Source organism: Grammomys surdaster, unplaced genomic scaffold (assembly GCF_004785775.1).
Source record: "Grammomys surdaster isolate TR1022 unplaced genomic scaffold, NIH_TR_1.0 126131, whole genome shotgun sequence".
Taxonomy (NCBI): Eukaryota; Metazoa; Chordata; class Mammalia; order Rodentia; family Muridae; genus Grammomys; species Grammomys surdaster.
The window spans coordinates 293,806-310,490 of NW_021620939.1; the positions used below are offsets into that span (position 1 = coordinate 293,806).

At 43.8% G+C, this 16,685-nt stretch overlaps 1 protein-coding gene across 2 annotated transcripts in view; it reads right to left on the reverse strand.

Annotated features, from left to right (window-relative positions):
* The window catches only part of Ephb1 (EPH receptor B1), a 430,073-nt gene that overhangs the window by 58,010 nt on the left and 355,378 nt on the right, over positions 1-16,685 (reverse strand). The window contains exon 10 of one of the 2 annotated variants that reach the window (XM_028756627.1): positions 8,373-8,495. The exons of the other annotated variant lie outside the window; for it this stretch is intronic. Coding sequence (XP_028612460.1) covers positions 8,373-8,495 — 123 coding nt within the window. The remainder of the gene's footprint in view (positions 1-8,372; positions 8,496-16,685) is intronic. 2 annotated transcript variants of the gene reach the window in all.

Genomic DNA, 16,685 nt, shown 5'->3' on the forward strand with positions numbered 1-16,685 from the left:
GAGGGAGAGGGAGAGGGAGAGGGGAGAGGGAGAGGGAGAGGGAGAGGAACTTACTTGTCTCAGAGCCATTAGGGTTTCGAAACACCAACTGCAAAATAAGTCACTCAGTATCAAGGCTCTCCTCAGAGGTTCCCCACAATTAATTGTCCCCCTAAGTACAATGAGGCAGGTGGAGGAGGGAGCTTCAAGTCCACTCCAGCCTGGTCCACTCCAGCCTGAAAGCTGTGGATACTGCTTTGGTGTTTCCAGTACTCAACATTCTCATTACAGAACAGAAAGAAGTAGGAAGCTTACCTTCCTCCCTGGGAGTTGAGAGAGGGGTCTCTAGATGTCAGACAGGTAAGGATACATGTGGGTAGTGAGTGAAAAACAAAGAAATAGGAGTGAGAAGAGACTGTGTTTGGGGGACATTAAGGTCAAGAAACAGGGAGGACACATAGATCTCTGTAGTTTTGCAAGACCTCCAAATGCCTGATCTACAAGTGTCAGAGTCCATGAGAAGTTGCCAGGAGCTCCAGCATAGAGGATATCCCCAGCCAAGCCTAGCATGGCAAAATCTGGGTCTTTGGCCATTTAGCATCTCCATAGCCTCAGGGAGGTGGAAACCTATGGTCCTACAGCCATTATTTATTAATAACAAGGAAAACCCAGGACTTGTGTTGTTTACAATCTAAGAAAGCACTATGCATGTGTATTCTTTAACTTTTGATTCATGTATTATTTTCAAAAACTACATTTGCTTGGGTGTTGTAGTATACAGAAGACAGAGAAGCATGGGTTGTGACCCAACTGGACTGTACAGTGACACTTGGTCTCAAAAACAAGCAAGCCCAAGTGAGTAAACCAAGTGGCAGGATGCATTCATCTCTTTTCTAGCTTTCAGATACTTTTTTTTGCTGTTAGACCCAAACTCGATGGTGCATTGTTGTGTGAAGATCTGAAATCTTCAAGATTTCCTGTCCCAGGTGCCCTACATTATAGTCACACTTTTTTCATTTCTTAATAAAATTATTTCAGCGACTAGAAGCTGGTTCAGCTTGATAGCGTTTGCAGTTGGTTATTTTTTGAGAAGACTTACCTACAGTAAGTGTAGCTAGCCTAATTTTAGTCAGGGTAGACTTCAATCAGCATGCATCTCTGCTACTGACCTGGGTTCTCTCCCAGAGCCTCACTTCTATTTACTCAGTCAGCTCCTGCATCAAGCCAGCATGGAGGCCAAGGACACTCAATGGCTCTCCGTTGTGTCTTATCCAGCATTTGTATCTGGAACTTGTTAGAAGATGCAGATTCCCAGATTCCCCATAGATCTATTAGATTAGAGACTCGGTGGCTGGAACCCTGGAATCTGGATGTGTTATCTCATTTCCACGTGATTCAGATGCCTGGCTCTCCTCTGGGAAGTACTTTCTTTTAGGCTGTCAGCGCATGCCTTCTAGCTGGTTCTTCTGACAGTCCTCCCAGACAGCTGGAGGAAACTATTCCTTACAAGTTGCAGCCTTGCCAAAGCCTCTTTCCTACCTTCCTTGACAAAATGAGCAAGAGAGAAACAGTGTTTCCGCAGCGTCAAATACCTCAACTATCATATATAAAATCAGAAGGGGAGAATTTTCAATTTTTGAAAATGAAACATCCAGCCTGCCAGCAGGTATTTCAAGCTGCAGCTATTGGCTGTGTGAGGCAGGAATCTACACCCACAATTGCACCCTCCCCACTTCCAGCAGCATTTTAAAGTCTCAAATTGCCTTGAGGGAAAAATGGAAAGCAGAAATCCTAGTTACTAATTCAGGCATACATTCGATATAGAACTTTTAAAGAATAAGTTTAAGCTAGGTTTGAAAGAATGGTTTCAAGCAAGGTTCAACACAATAGCCTCTGCAAGATAAGTAGGTTATAACTAAACACAAGTGTGATAAGGCTCACATCTGACCATCTCCTGACCATGTGCAGAGGACAGACATTACTAATTGAGCACAGCCATTTTCATCCTTTTGGCAGAGCTCCTCTGATGTCCATTTACCCAGGCTGCTATATACTGTAAATTCATGAGACAGACTGGTTTCACGATCACAGCATTCACAGAATGTAATAATGAGATAGTGGAGGCACAAGGGACTTCTCCTTTTCTATAATTCTCTGTGGTTGTTAGGCACCAACATGCTCCTGTATCACATGTGTTTATGTATGTATTCATGCATGAGATTACATATATTGTACATGCATCTATATAATTTTCATTACATAATTAAGCACATGGTCCTTCTTAGGGCATACTTAGAATGAAAACAGAGATAGGATGTGTGTGTCCCACAAAGGACATGCATTTTCCAGGGATCATTGGGTAGTCTTCTTAGCACTACCATAAGGGATAATGAATTGGAAGGCAGTATTGTAATTCCCAGCAAAAAGGGCCTGGGTACTCCAACTGCTAGGCAGAGCTTACCATCAGAAGCAATGACTATGTATTTAGCTGCTTTTTTATCCACAGCAACGAAAGTGGCAGCGGGTGCAGGGGTTTCATTTACCAGCTCTGGATCAGCTACATCTGAGTTTAAATTGTAGCTGCATCATTAACTCAAGGGCAGCACAGCCCGCAGCAAGCCATCCTCTGCATGTTGATTTCCTTGCCAGTCTAGAAAACCCACACACACGTAAACATCATCTCTGACACACAGGGTATTACACGGATTAAATGCACAGCACTTGTGAAGTATGCAGGGTAGCATCAGACACATTGCACATGCTCAGAGTGTGCTGCACACTTTAGTTATAGTTCCTGGAGACATTTCCTTGGGCTCCTCTTCTAGAACCCTTCTTGCAACTCTGATGTTGCCCATCCTCGTGTTCAATAATGCTGAGAGTGTCAGGTTAGCAGGGAACCTTTCTCTACAGGAATTCATCCAAAGGTAATAATCCCACACAGTGAGCACACATTCATCTGAGTAGAACACCCATTCTCTTACCCAGCACGCTCGCCGCAAGCAGCCTTTTTGCCATAGTGGAAGGGCTATATCAGTAGCTGCTAGCAATGGACGTTTATTCACTAAAATGCAGTCGGCATGCTTTCCCCTGGATATCACCTCTAATGACACCCCTACCTACAATTTCATGCACTGAACAGCCATATGCTCAGCCTACTGCATAGTCGCACAGGTTGCAAACTGAACATGGGAGTGCTTTTCACTCTGTTAAGAATGTATACAGCAGCCCCGATTGATTCTCTAGAGAAGTCCCACTGATCGAAACTAACCAATGATCTGAAGCTGAGCAGTGAGGTGACTCCTATTAGTCACACCTATAGTAACCATAAGCTGAGAGTTTCCATGAAGATCAGAGGGATGCAATGCCTCCTCTGATGTCAGCTGACTCCATTGTCCACATGGGGAAGGAGATGGATTGGCTTTCCCTCACTCCACGGAGCCATCTTCAGAGTATCCAATGTGTATCAACAATATTCCATCTCTCTAGCTTCTCTCTTTCATTCTCTCAAATTGCTTAGCTCTCAAAAATTCTACCCCTGTCATGTGTTTTCCTCCAAAACTGTCATCAGCTGTCATCAGCACATATGAGAAACACTTAGTTGTACAACAAAATTGCTCCATACTAGGTCAAGTCCCAGGTTAGTGAAAGAACATGTGTTCTGTTCCTCTAATATAACTTTGAGCCCCATGAGGAAAGGCTGACATAAAACAACTACAGATTAATGACATCTTCTTGAGTGGTATTATACCTGGCTCTATAGTGGTTATTTTTTATTCCTTTGTTCAACACCCTAAACAGCTTTAGAAGATACTTGGAAATTACTGTGATGTGTCTGTCTCAGTTTCCAGATTCTACTCCATTGACCACTTCCCTCAGATAACCAAGACTGCCACACTCTTACTCTGCTTTCTTGGTACTTAACAGTCTTCATTTCTGGGCCCAACCTCCATGCCAACTGCCCCCACCAACTCCAGTCCCTCAACATCACAGTAGATCCATTTGCCACCCTACTCTAGTTTGGGTATCTAGTTGTTTCAATGGCATCTCGCATCCCACCCTTTATCCCAGCATCAGCCTTCTCAGGTCCTCTTCCCACAGGTAGCCAAAGCCCCCATAGCTTGTCTCTACGCTTCAGAAGGCTTACCAGTTCTTTCCCATAATCTCTCTCCCATCAGACCTAAAGCAGTTACCATAGTCTACTCTCTGGATACCACCCTTTTGCTTAACCTGCTCAGGATCCCATGTGTCCCTTGGGGGAAAACATCTCTATTACAGTTGTTTCATCTCTAGGCTAGCCTGATTGTCTAGACCAACCTACAAAGAAGCTTTCCCAGCAGCACTGTCTCTGTTCTTGCTCCATCTAAGCTGATTTGTCCACCTCAGTGGTTACTCGAGTGTCTCTTCCCTGAGTCCTTCCCGACAGCAAGCCTCTCTGCATATCTATAAGACTACATCCTCCCTATCCCCCCCACACACATACAACCTCTTCTTTCCTTTCATGTAGTGTGGTACTATGTTTTGGGCTAGAAAATGATCTCCCGTGGCAGGGACTGTTAAGCATTGAGTAAATTTCCCAGCATCTACTACAGTTGCAGGCTTAATTGATAAAGGTTTTTCCCTGAACACTAAAACAGATTCTCTTAGAAGAAGCACAATCCTCTTCTCTGGTTCCATATTTGGTAGGCAAAGGTTTCAGAACCCTGTTTAAAATAACCACGCACAGGCTATGGGTCAGCATTCCTTGTACGCTCCACTCTTGTAGAGTGGTATGTGTCCAACTACTAGCTCTCTCAAAAAACCAAACAGCAGAGAGAAACAAAGGCTCATGGCTAACAGTGTTTGCTAATTGCCATGATGTAAATATACCTGCAGTGGCCTGTGGGGAGCACCAGTGGAGCTGCATATGGGACCAGGAAGAGGTACCCAACGTTGGCTCATGTGAGCTAGTGCAGGCAGACCCCAGCACCTGCCCTGGAACACAAGGCTCATTTTTCTCCTTGAATCACACGGCATTCCTTTTTCTGTCACTGTCTTTCTCTAATACAGTGGTTCTCAACCTTCCTAATGCTGCATCCCTTTTACACGGTTCCTCGTGTTGTGGAGACCCACCAACGATAAATTTTTCTCATTGCTACTTCATAACTGTAATTTTGACACTGTTTTATGAATTGTAATGTCAATATCCGCGCTTTCCAATGGTCTTAGGTAACCCCTGTGTTATTTTACCCTCAAAGGGGTTGTAACCTACAGATTGAGAACCGCTGTACTTTTTTCCTAATAGTTTTCAGCTTTGAAGGTTACTTCTTTGCTGGAGTTATTGTAGTTAGACTGTAAACTGCTCCTATAGCTTCATTTACTTGAATACTTGGTCTCCAGCTAGTGGTGCTACTTTAAGGGCTTGGGGTAAGGGATTGCAGAGATGGCTTAGTGATTAAAAGCATGTGTTACTCTTGGAGAGGACCCACATTCGATTCCCAGCACCCACATGGTGGTTCATGGTCATCTATAGTTCCACTTCTAGGAGATCATAAGCCCTTCTTCTGACTTCTGTGGACTCTATGCATATCCATAGTGCCCATATGTATAGGCAAAATAATCACACAGAAAATAAAACAAATACATTTTGAAGGGGGAATAATAGTTTTGGTGCCTTTAAGAGGTGGAGCCATGCTGGAGGTCTCTAGAGGCAAGCTGAGAGGGTTTGCTTCCCATCTGCTTTCTGCATCCTAACCAGGTGCTTCAGGTTCCTGCTGCCGTCCCTCTATAATAAACTGTATCCCCCTTTAAGCCATAAGCCAGAGTAAATCCTTTCTTCCCTAAGATGCTTCTAGTCAAGTATTTGGTCACAAAAAGAAAAATAAGGAACAGAGGAGTCCTCCTGATTTCCAGCACCCCCAGCCCATGGAACTACACAGATCCAGCAAAGAAGGGCCCTGTAGCTTCTCCTCTGTGCCTATACTATGATGGTGTAAAGTAGCTGACTGTGAACACTGCTTACTTCCACTAAGTCTGCCAGACTTTAGAGCAGAAGAGCCATTTATTCTTCTTAGGAAATCCACTTCAGTGTATAGAAAGTATCTATTAAAAGCTTTCTGATGGAAGGAGACAAAGAAATGGAGGAAAGAAGAGAGGGAGGGAGTACTGAAAGGAAGGAGAAAGAGAGGAAGTGAGAAAGAAGGAAGGGAGGAGGGGAGGAGGGGGAGGAGGGGAGGAGGGGGAGGAGGGGAGGAGGGGGAGGAGGGAAGGAGGAGATGGGTTGACTATTTTTCCTGTGTGGCTTTGGCTCCCCCATCCCCAATATTGCAAACTAGTTGCAAACCAGTTTTTCCTTTCTGCCCTAATTCGTCTGGCTGGCTAAGAGTACACTGTCAATTACATTGTGTAATTGTTACTTTTTTTTCCTTTTGTTTGGCTATCAAGTGATCTCTTGATTAGCACAAGGGGGAGCCAGTCTCAGTGAAGCAGGGTGTAGGGGAAATGGATGTGCTTGTAGAGTGTCTTGTATTAAAATCGCATCCGGTTGTGAATAGTGAGTTAATACCCACAGAGATCAGCCCTGGGATGCGTCTGAATCCCAAAAAGATGGACCTCGGTAAAGAGGTTGGTCAGCAGGGACCAGACAAAATTCTTAATGCCATGCTGTTGAGCATCGTGTAATATGTTAAGTGCATTCCTCTCAACACCAGGCGAGCCACATGAAAACCACTGAACCTCCTCTGAGCAGAATGCACACACACAGCAGCAAATGCTACTCACAAATAGAAGGTGAAGGATAGAGTGGGACCATCAATTGTCCCTTTATGGGCATCTGGCAGTTGGTGAGCTCACCCCAAATTGTAGCTCCCTGGCAGGATCATAAAACGAGAAGGCTCTTTACTCGTCCCTTGACAAAGGCAGGAGGGGTGTTGATGTGTGCTGTCTGGGATGAAATGCAGTCCAGAACACATCACTCTAAGCACATGACATAAATAACAACATTAAAATCACTAGCACCATTACCGCGAGCCATAACAACAATTAATAATGCGGGCAAACAGAGTGCAGGACAGCAGGCCCGCCTCCTCAACACTCTTAAGTTTCCCAGAGAAATCAAAGCCTGTAAGAGCAGTCCAATTTATCTGGTACCCAACCTTCCAACGAATGATCCTTAAATATGTCAGTGTCTAAAGAGGAAGGGGAAATTATCGACACAGAAGTGAGAGTCGTGGTTCAGTAAAATATTTAATGACAGTCAACAGGAAACATGTAGAGGCCCTGATGGATAAGACTCTAGTCAGCCGGCTGGAACTCCTGAGGGGTTGGTGGTGGGTGGCAGTGTGTTGTGAAAAGGAGAGTTCCACAGTGAGGCCAGAGGATGGGCAAGGAGGCGGGGCTTAAGATGATCCCAAAGCATAGAGATGGTGGCCTAATGGGGTGTGCTTCCCAATGTGGCTCCCAATTTCATATGTGGCTCAGTGCATGGAGAGAAGCTGTGAGTGGAAGGATTGTGACATTCCCTCTAAAGATAACAAATGAAGTGGCTACCTGCAGGACTTGGCTTCAACATGCTCTGTGGAGTTAAAATGTGATTGGGAGATGTCACTGCATACCTGTCCAGTGGCATGAATCAAGCACTCTGGTGCCAGGAACAATGATGGGGACAGCCTGAGAAAGGCTCCTAAGGACTGAAGAAGCAAAGACAAAGAGACTGTAGACAAAAATGAAGTCTGGAAGGAGACCCAGATCAAAGATGTGAAGAGGTTACTTAAAAATAACGTCTGGGATGTTTTGGGATTTTTTGTGTTTTGTTTTTTTTGTTGTGGTGGTGGTTTTTTTTAATCTCACTTTGAGACACCTCACCCACCCTATATTAATTAGGCCAGGACTATAGACAGATTGACCACAATCTATTAAAGAAAGATGAATTTTCTAGGTCAATTTTTGTTGTGATTTCCTGAGGGCCCCTCAGTAGTGAGTTCTAATCTACACTGGAATTCTATTCTGATGCCTGGTCTGGATACAAGGGTATAAATACAGGAAAAGGAGGAATCAACATGAGGGGAGAAGTATTGTCCCAAAGTCATTGAGACACCATCAAGGAGGATACTAGATAAGCTTTTAAAATGGTTTCTTCCTATCTTCATGACTAAGTACCTTGTATCTCTTCTTATTTGGGTTTTGTGGTCTGTCTCCAGAACTACTCCGTAATCACTGAAAACGGGAGCCGATGTTCAGTCTGTGCTTTACCAGGGAAGCTTAGCTACTGTGACCAAGGTCTCCAAAGATTCTGAGCAATGTTCTTGCTCTGACCTAGATGCACAGTGTAAGTCTTATGAGGAGAAGGAAAGGCATCGAGAGTGATAGGAAGACGTTGTGTGGACAACAAGAAGACAGAGACGAGGGAAGAGCCATACCTGCTCCGATGACCTCTTCAATTTTCACAAAAGACACATCAATCTCCTTGGCAAACTCCCGGACAGCTTCATTTGGGTCCTCATAAGTGAACGGGTCAATGTAGATCTTCATCCCTGGGGAGCCTTATTGGATGAGATAAGCAGGTTAACATCCCAGAGAGGATATGATCACTGCTACTATGAATGCCCCCAGAACCAAGGATATTCCTGGGAAGGACCCTTCTCTTCACCCGGTGGCTGCCCCATCTCTTTTCCCCTGGCCCACTCTGGTTCTCTGCCCTCTACATCTCTTCCATGTTTTTCCCTTTTCTCTGCTCTTGATGAAAGGCAGAACAGATTATTTATAAGTGACAGATCGGGACCAGTTCCCACACCAGGCACTCACAGAAGGCAAAGACGCTGATTGATGCCAGCCAAATGCATTAGCAGAAAAGTGGTGGTCAAATGGTAGGGTAGATATCAATATTTATCAACTTGACAACTTTCCTGAGTGGAGGCCACTGTTAAGGTTATAACTGACGGCTGTGGTCCATGGCCACGAGAGGGATGAGGATGGAGTTTGTTTTAAAAAAAAATGAAGAAATCGCTATTAGAAAATCCTCAAGACAGAAGTGCCAACACAGTATGCCAGAAGAGAAAATGTAAGGCAAAAGCTTAGAAAATATTAATACAAGAAAGAACAACGTCTACACAGGAAAAAAGTGGTGGAATGAAAGAAAAATGGTAATTGAACCCCCCATGCCTTCAGACACACTGAAGTATGAAATAAATGAATAAAATGGTAGATGAGAAATACATAAAAGAATATAGACCCTGTCACTGATGTATACAGTGTAAGATAGATAGGTGTGCTTGGGGACAAAATACAGAATCGTCATTGCAGAAAAACTACTTTCAAAAAGTAGAGGACAGGGCACTGAAAAGGCAACTGGAACCCAAGAACAAATGGATTCATTTGAGATGTAATTTTTCAACGTGTTCCATGTGTCATTAAGTGAAGTATAGAAATTATTTCCACAGTTCTGGGATGGTGAAAGGTGGGGCCTCCAAAAGATGGGCTATCTGGTCTACCACCACATCCCTGCTGCCTGCTGCAGTGTACCTATAAAGCAGTCAGATCAGCAGGGGGAGGCCAGGTGGGTCTCTGGGTATGGTGGGAATCAAGGCCGAGGCTGGGATTCAGGTTTCAAAAACTTCATCTCAGTACCTCATCCATGCCTTATCCCCTACTGCCTCAGAGCCTTCCAGCTATGCTCCAGTTCTGTCATTTTCCATCAGAAAACCATCCAATGCCTCTCTAAATGTCTTGATCACCTCCTTCTTCAGGAGAGGACTGGAAATCCTAGCACACAATCTAAAGAAGTAAGAAAAATACACTGAAGAATGAGGGGGTTGGGGAGTGGAGGGGGGTTAAGACAAAGAAAGCCAAGTGATGGAAGAAACAGTTTTTCCCAAAAAGTAAGTTCTTTTTGTCCTTTAACAATACTGTTCCTAGCATTCCAGACAGCTTGTTTGGAAATAGGCAAACACACTAGAAGGCTTCTAGTGGTGGGTTTGAGAGGTTAGGGGGATTACTTAGTCAGTAAAATGCTTATCCTTGAAAGTGTGAGGACATGAGATTGATCATTAACATCCATGGAAAATATTGAATGTATGGCAGAGACTTGTAACCCCAGTGCTGGGGAGGTAGAGACAGGTAGCTAGCCTGACGTAAAATAGCAAAGTTCCAATGAGAGACCTTGTCTCAAAAAAAAAAAAAAAAAAGAAAAGGAAAAAGAGGGGAAAAAAGAAAAAGAAAAAAAGGTTGGATGACTCAGGCGAACAACAAATAAATAAGGTTAACTTTGGCCGCCATCCAAGAAATGTGCACACACATGCTCATACACTTGACAAATATACAACACACGCACATACATACATGAAAAACTCAACAAACTTGATGTCGGCTTTGGCTTTGGAACACACACATACTAACTAAAATCTGGACAAAGCAAGTAGAGATTATTACCTCTGTCTATGCCTAGTCAGTTGACACCATGAAACATTAGCAACAAACTTCATGCTTGAGAACCATGCAGTCGAGTTAAAAAAAAATGTACAAACAAAACAATGTCATGATGCTTTAAATAAGTTATGATTTTGTCTTGGGTCATATTTAGAGCAGCTCTCAGCTGAAGGAAGACTGTTGTACACCTGAAATGTTTCACTCCCCAGGGGATAGCAGTATGTATGCACTTGTGTATGAGTGAGAGAGCTTTTCAGTAGCGATGGGCTAAAGGCAAAGCAGAGATGGGGTACTGCCATCTTCCCACCTGCTGTGCAGAACGCACGAAGAGAAAATGCAATTGGCAGACTGTGAGCTTATGAGACACCCAGGGCAGCATCTCCTTAAGCACAAGCCCTGCTTAGGGTTCCCCTAGAAACTGTCCTAAAGGCCACATTATAAAACGCAAATGGCTTATCTGGGGTATGTCAAGAAGTACACAAAAGAAAAAAGGAAATTAAACAGGGAATAGAAGGTGGGAGATAGAAGGTATGTCCATAAGTTATTGACTACTGTAGGTTATCCACTGGCTTCATCTTCACTCTGCGAGCTTGGATGGTTGACCAGTTTCAGAATGGACCCTCCCTAGAAAAGAGAGCTGAGATATTTCCATAGTGATTGGCATACTCAAAATGCCAGTAACATAGGCAAGCAGGAGGCCTATGTAACATAGGGCCAGAGAAAGCAGTCGGGCAAAGAAACACATATGCTGATGATGGAGGTCAGACATCACCCATGGGAGGATGAAGGAGAAAGATAAAACAACACAGAAACAAAAAAAGAGGATAAAAAGGACACCAGGGTAGTGTCAATAAGCTCTGACTTTCCCTCCTAATTCTGTACATCCCCTGGTACTGACATTTGTACATGACATTAGAACCCCAAAATACTTTATTAATCCTGCATAATACAGCAAGTTCAGACTTATCGCTTATAACAGCTTCTCCACCAATAGGGGAGATGTGACTTTCCTTTCAGCTTGCCTGTGAGAATAAAGACCCTATGACAAGTGGCAGGCCCAGCACAGCGCCCCATGTACTGTGAAGACTCCCTGGCTAATAGACTCATTACTGTTATCAACAATTTTTTTTCTCGGACGTGTTCAGGGAGGTAAAAAAGGAAGTGAGGCATGGTGGGCAGTGGGGGAATATAAGCCACTTAGGGTTTATACTTAGGGTTATATTAGTTACTTTCAAAATAACTACCTTGTTATTTTAGATCAAGGGCTTTTAAAGATGTATGCTAAGCTGTCCTGAAGGAGTTCTTCCATGGAAACTAATTAAACAATCTAGAATGGGCTGTAATGAATGGCTTGCAAGTAAAGACATATATGAGGATGAATGGGGAAGGATTCTGAGCTAATGAGCTTTACAGATATTGGCCTCAGCCATTTTGGAGAAGAAGCTATTCCCAGAAGAGAGAAGGCTCATCTCTTGACAGAGCCTCTGTTCTTTAGGCCAGTAATGTGTCACAAAGTGCACTCAGATGGGAACGTGTCTGCCCTGTGATGATGCATGCTCTTACCTTCCCAAGAGAGATCTGAGGAGCCGAGAAATGTAGATTCATATGTGCATGGATTTGCACTTACCTGAACATACATATAACGCCATAGCTGCTGTGTTGTGTCTGGGACTTTAGATGTCACTAGGGCATTTACCAGGAGCCAAGAAAGCTGCCTAAAGCTCATGTCTGTGACCTGTTGAAATGTCTAACCAAAATGGATGTCCTAAATCCCGCATCTAATGCATCCATCAGAATCACTCCCCGTTTTTCTTCACATTGAGTAAAAGAATTGTTATATGGAGAAAAGAAACTGGGAAAGCTCAGTCAAAGTCTAAGAAATGGCTCTAACTCAAAGCCTTTCCTCTAGCCACAGCCTTTCAAAAAAGGCAGGAGGAAAAGTTGTCCCTGACCTAGGTCCTCCTTCTGCACGCAGTGGTCTATGTGTTCTAAATTAACAGAGTGATTTGGCTAAGCATATGAATACAACAGATCCCCTTGCAAACACCTCCTCATATGATGACAGATCTCCCCAGACCATGCTCCCAAGCTCTAGCCAGCCTCTCTCAAATCCCAGATGAGGAGGTGGAAAAAATGCCTTTCGCTAAGTGGAACAGGTCATTTGTCTTTCGGCTCATTTTGTGTTTCTGCATAAATCCCGCATCAGCCTGTTCCTGCTCCCACTTGCCAGTGAGCAGTTTTTAATTATCAGGAAAATGGTATTTAGTGCAATGAATCACCAGACAGTGAACAGGGAATCAAGTCAGCAACAGAGTCGGGCACAGCCAAACACTGGGAGATGGGGCTCGAAGATCTTCTCTGATTGTGAATGTTGGGAAATAGTTTTAGAGGTGATGATGGCAATATTAGATTAATAGACCCCCATAATACATGGCATTTTACAGTGACTGGTGTGGCTTTCACACCTTTGTTATTAATAATTGTAATTAAAAGTGTTAGCTATGTTTGAGTTCCCATTTTTCATAGGTTCCATATCTTTGGCAGAAAAGGGGCATGTGTGGACTTAAATATCTGATTATTAGTGCTTTATTAGTAAGCACACCCCCAGATTTCTTATCCCCTAGTTCACAAATCTCCAATAAAGATCTAATTTGTAAACATGTTCATGGGGAACATGGCTTCACTGTTGTCTGGTATCTTGTTGTGTGACACCAAATATTTCTGGAAACAGAAGACATACTTTCCTACTGACAGAAACTCTGTACCAGAAGAACAACCAGAAGTGGCTGATGTAAGCTCTGGGGATACTGGAAGCCTTACGTGGGGGTACTTGAAAGGTTATGGAGACATTTACAAGCGCTAGGAGTGCAGGGCAAAACAGAGAGCCTACAGCTGTAAATAGCAGGTGACATGCCTGGACTAAGAGCTAGGGGAGAAACCCACTGACCTTGTCCAGGCATGGTGCACATTCAGAGTTTAGAACTAATTAGTAGAAACAAGCACATCTGCAAGCCAGTTGTGACAACTGATCCTAGAGCTTCAGAGGTTCCAGCAAAAGCCAGCTGGCCTCTAGCTGGGGGAGGACTGCTAGAGTTCCACAGGGTAGTGTCAAAGAATGAGTTGTTTTCAGTCATTAATATGCTTGTGTCCCAGCAGGCTTTGATGGTGTCATAAGGAGGTGGGGATGTTTGCCTGCTTGTACCTCATTCTGGATCCAAGAGAGATTTGTCACCTCTGTGACTCATATAACTTGATCCAGGTATTTGAGCAAGAAAGTGGAGCTACTTAGAAACATGGGCAGTCCTTAAGGGACCATCTCTGATACTGTGGCTCGGAACGCCGAGCATCCTTCTTCTTCATCATCACTGCTAGACATCCAACAGGCATTGTGGGATCTACAGAAAAGCCAAGCTCTCAGGGTTCTTCACGTGATTGAGAAGTGAAGGAGGACACGAAAGAGATGAAAGCTGGGCAGTGCGGAATCAGGAGACCACACTGGGGGAGTAGACTATAAACACTACAGGGACTGGAGTAGGCAGAAGGTCATGGATGCCACTCTTCAAGGTCAAACTCCAAGAAGCTCCAGAACTGGATTAAATGGAAGGGCAACAGGATGTTACTGCAAAGAAGTTTGGGATGTTTAGAGGGAGGCATGGTACCCGGTGTGGAGGAAAGGAGAGACCAGCTTGAAACAGAGGCAGAGGTTGACACACAAACCTTGGGTCCCCAGATGTGAGAATGAATGCCACTGGGCACACAGAGCTGACTACTGTGGGGAGGGACACTGAGAGCAGGGCACTGGGGAGTTTATTTTGCTAAGGAAGGGACTGTAGGCTGGGAAAATGGATGTGAAGTGGTCTCAGTAATTACTTAAGGTGGAAGATGACAGCATTTGTGCAACCAATGTGCTGGACAGTGAACAACAAAAGAGGCAAAGACTCCTGGGAAATTGCATAACACCTCCATGCCTTGTGGGTATCTATGACCAGGACAGACAAGTTCTCTCGGGCAAGGATTGCTCTTGCTGGAATGTGGAAGTCCTACTGGGAACCCAAGGGCAATAGCTAATGATCTTGGAACTACTGCAGTTAACAGTTGCGGAGACTCTGGCTAGGAGCCAACAGCATACACATGGGTGACTCTAGATCATTCGAGTTATTTGACATTTAATAAACGCTGACTGTAAACTCAGCCTCCTTTTGTACCAAGGAGCCTCTCCTTGTATGCCTGTAGGCCTTCACTTATGTATGAGCCACTCATAATATCCTAGTAAGTCTCTTTCTTCCGGGGTCCTCCTGTCCTGCATATTGGATCTCAAGTGATTCCCTGGTGGAATGGGTGGGTGGTATCTTTAACATTCTGAATGCATCAATCACCCAGAATGAAGCAATTTAGACATACTTCTGAGTAGAACTTCATCCCATCTCTTGCCTGAAGCAGGAATCTTTTTTTCTTCTATAGCATCCATTGCTATAAGTTCTCAAGCCCTAGCCTCATGATAGAGGAACCTTTTGATGGACACCTGTGAATCTGGCAACATACTATCACTGAGACACTTGCCACACCCAACCAGGCAGGCTGTTCTCTGCACAGTCCTTTGCAGAATGTGTCCTTGAAACCATGCCTCTGAGTGGGTTCTTACCAGCACAAAGAATAGAGTTGATGTAAACATTTAATACAGCAGTTGCTCAAAATGAGTGTTATTCATATTCTTCATCAGTAGTACCACTGAGAGTAAGCATGTGACCAGCTAGTTATTTTTTTTCACACAAATAAATAGTAAGTGGGATGTCTCCCTATTTGTGCTGCTTCCGTTTTGTTTCAACCTAAACACTAGGTTCCAGATTTATCCTGTTAACATTTTGTCTTGCAGATTTCAAATTAGCATTCAAAGCTGTTGGGTAGCTCTGAATTTTGATTCTGTCTTTTATGGTGTTAGTTCTGCTTCCCAACTGTTACCTACAAACTCGATCAGTATCTCCATGCTTGTGTTTGGCTCGTGAAGTTTAAAAAGCAATCAAACAGGCATAGACTAAATAGGGCAAGTACTAGAATAATGCCAGGGATCTTGCTCCTAGGGGAATGACAGTCACTAACTCACTTTTTCTCTGTATGAAGACAGTCTGTATCTAGTTAACAATGCCTTCCATTAGGAGACCATAAGATATTTTTGCCAAAATAAACATTTGCCACCCACAGTTCTTGAATTCACTAAATATATGGTCTAATTAAAAGAGACAGGGTTCCATAATCATTTTCGTAATCACTTCTTGTCTTTTCCTAATGATGACAGAATTCAAGTTCATATTCCCAGACCCATATGATTCACAGTGTCTTGGGGCATCTCTCTGGACCTGGACTCTGCCCTCTCTCTGCCCCTTTGCTTTATCAGAAGATTAGGGTGGTTTCCACTCTCCAGTGTTCCAGTTGGTTTTCATGTCTACTTGCCATGTATCAGAATCACCTGACTAAGGAGCCTTACTTGGAAAGCATCCTGGTTTCTTTGATTGATATGGGAATGGGTGTTACCTTTTGGTACTGGTTCAGATTTAAAAAGGATGTGGCAGAGAAAACTTACCTTACCCACCTCTTGCTTGCCTGGCTTCCGTCTTGTCATTGAGTTAATCTGTCCCATTGCTGCTGATGCTGATTCCTATGCTAATATTAGAACCAATGTGCCCAGGTTTTCTTTGGGACTAGGGACCAGCACTTCTCTAGGAACCTTCAGAGTTTCTGGTGCCAGACTGAGACTGCTGAGGGTTCCAGCCTCAAGGACAGAGTAGTTACCAGTAGTTACCAGGTTCTCCACTTCCAGGTATGATTCTGTTGTTGTTAGTCTGTCTGTCTGGATGATAGTGAGTGTATGTGTCTGTCTGTGTGTCTGTCTGTGTGTCTGTGTCTCTCTCTCTCTCTCTCTCTCTCTGTGTGTGTGTGTGTGTGTGTGTGTGTGTGTTCTGTTCTGTTCCTCTCGAGAACCCTGGCAAATACAGGTCCATACCCCATTTATGCTTTTTCAAAACATGAAAGGAGAAACTCTAATTTATGTTTTCTACTTGAGGTAGTTTTCTTAGGACTGATCTCCTAAAGCCCTTAATCCATCCACAAGCCCCAATCTCCCTTTATCTCCATCCTCTTGGCCCTGACCCAGCTCAGAAATTTAGAGTGGCCTAAGTTCCCTGAATACCTGTTTGCATTTCCCAAAATATAAACTATTCTCCCCTGTGTATAACCATTCTCTTTTAATTCAAGCCCTGACACCTATGTTCTGAAGTTAAGATTCCTAAGCCTGCCTGCTGTACTTGGATCAA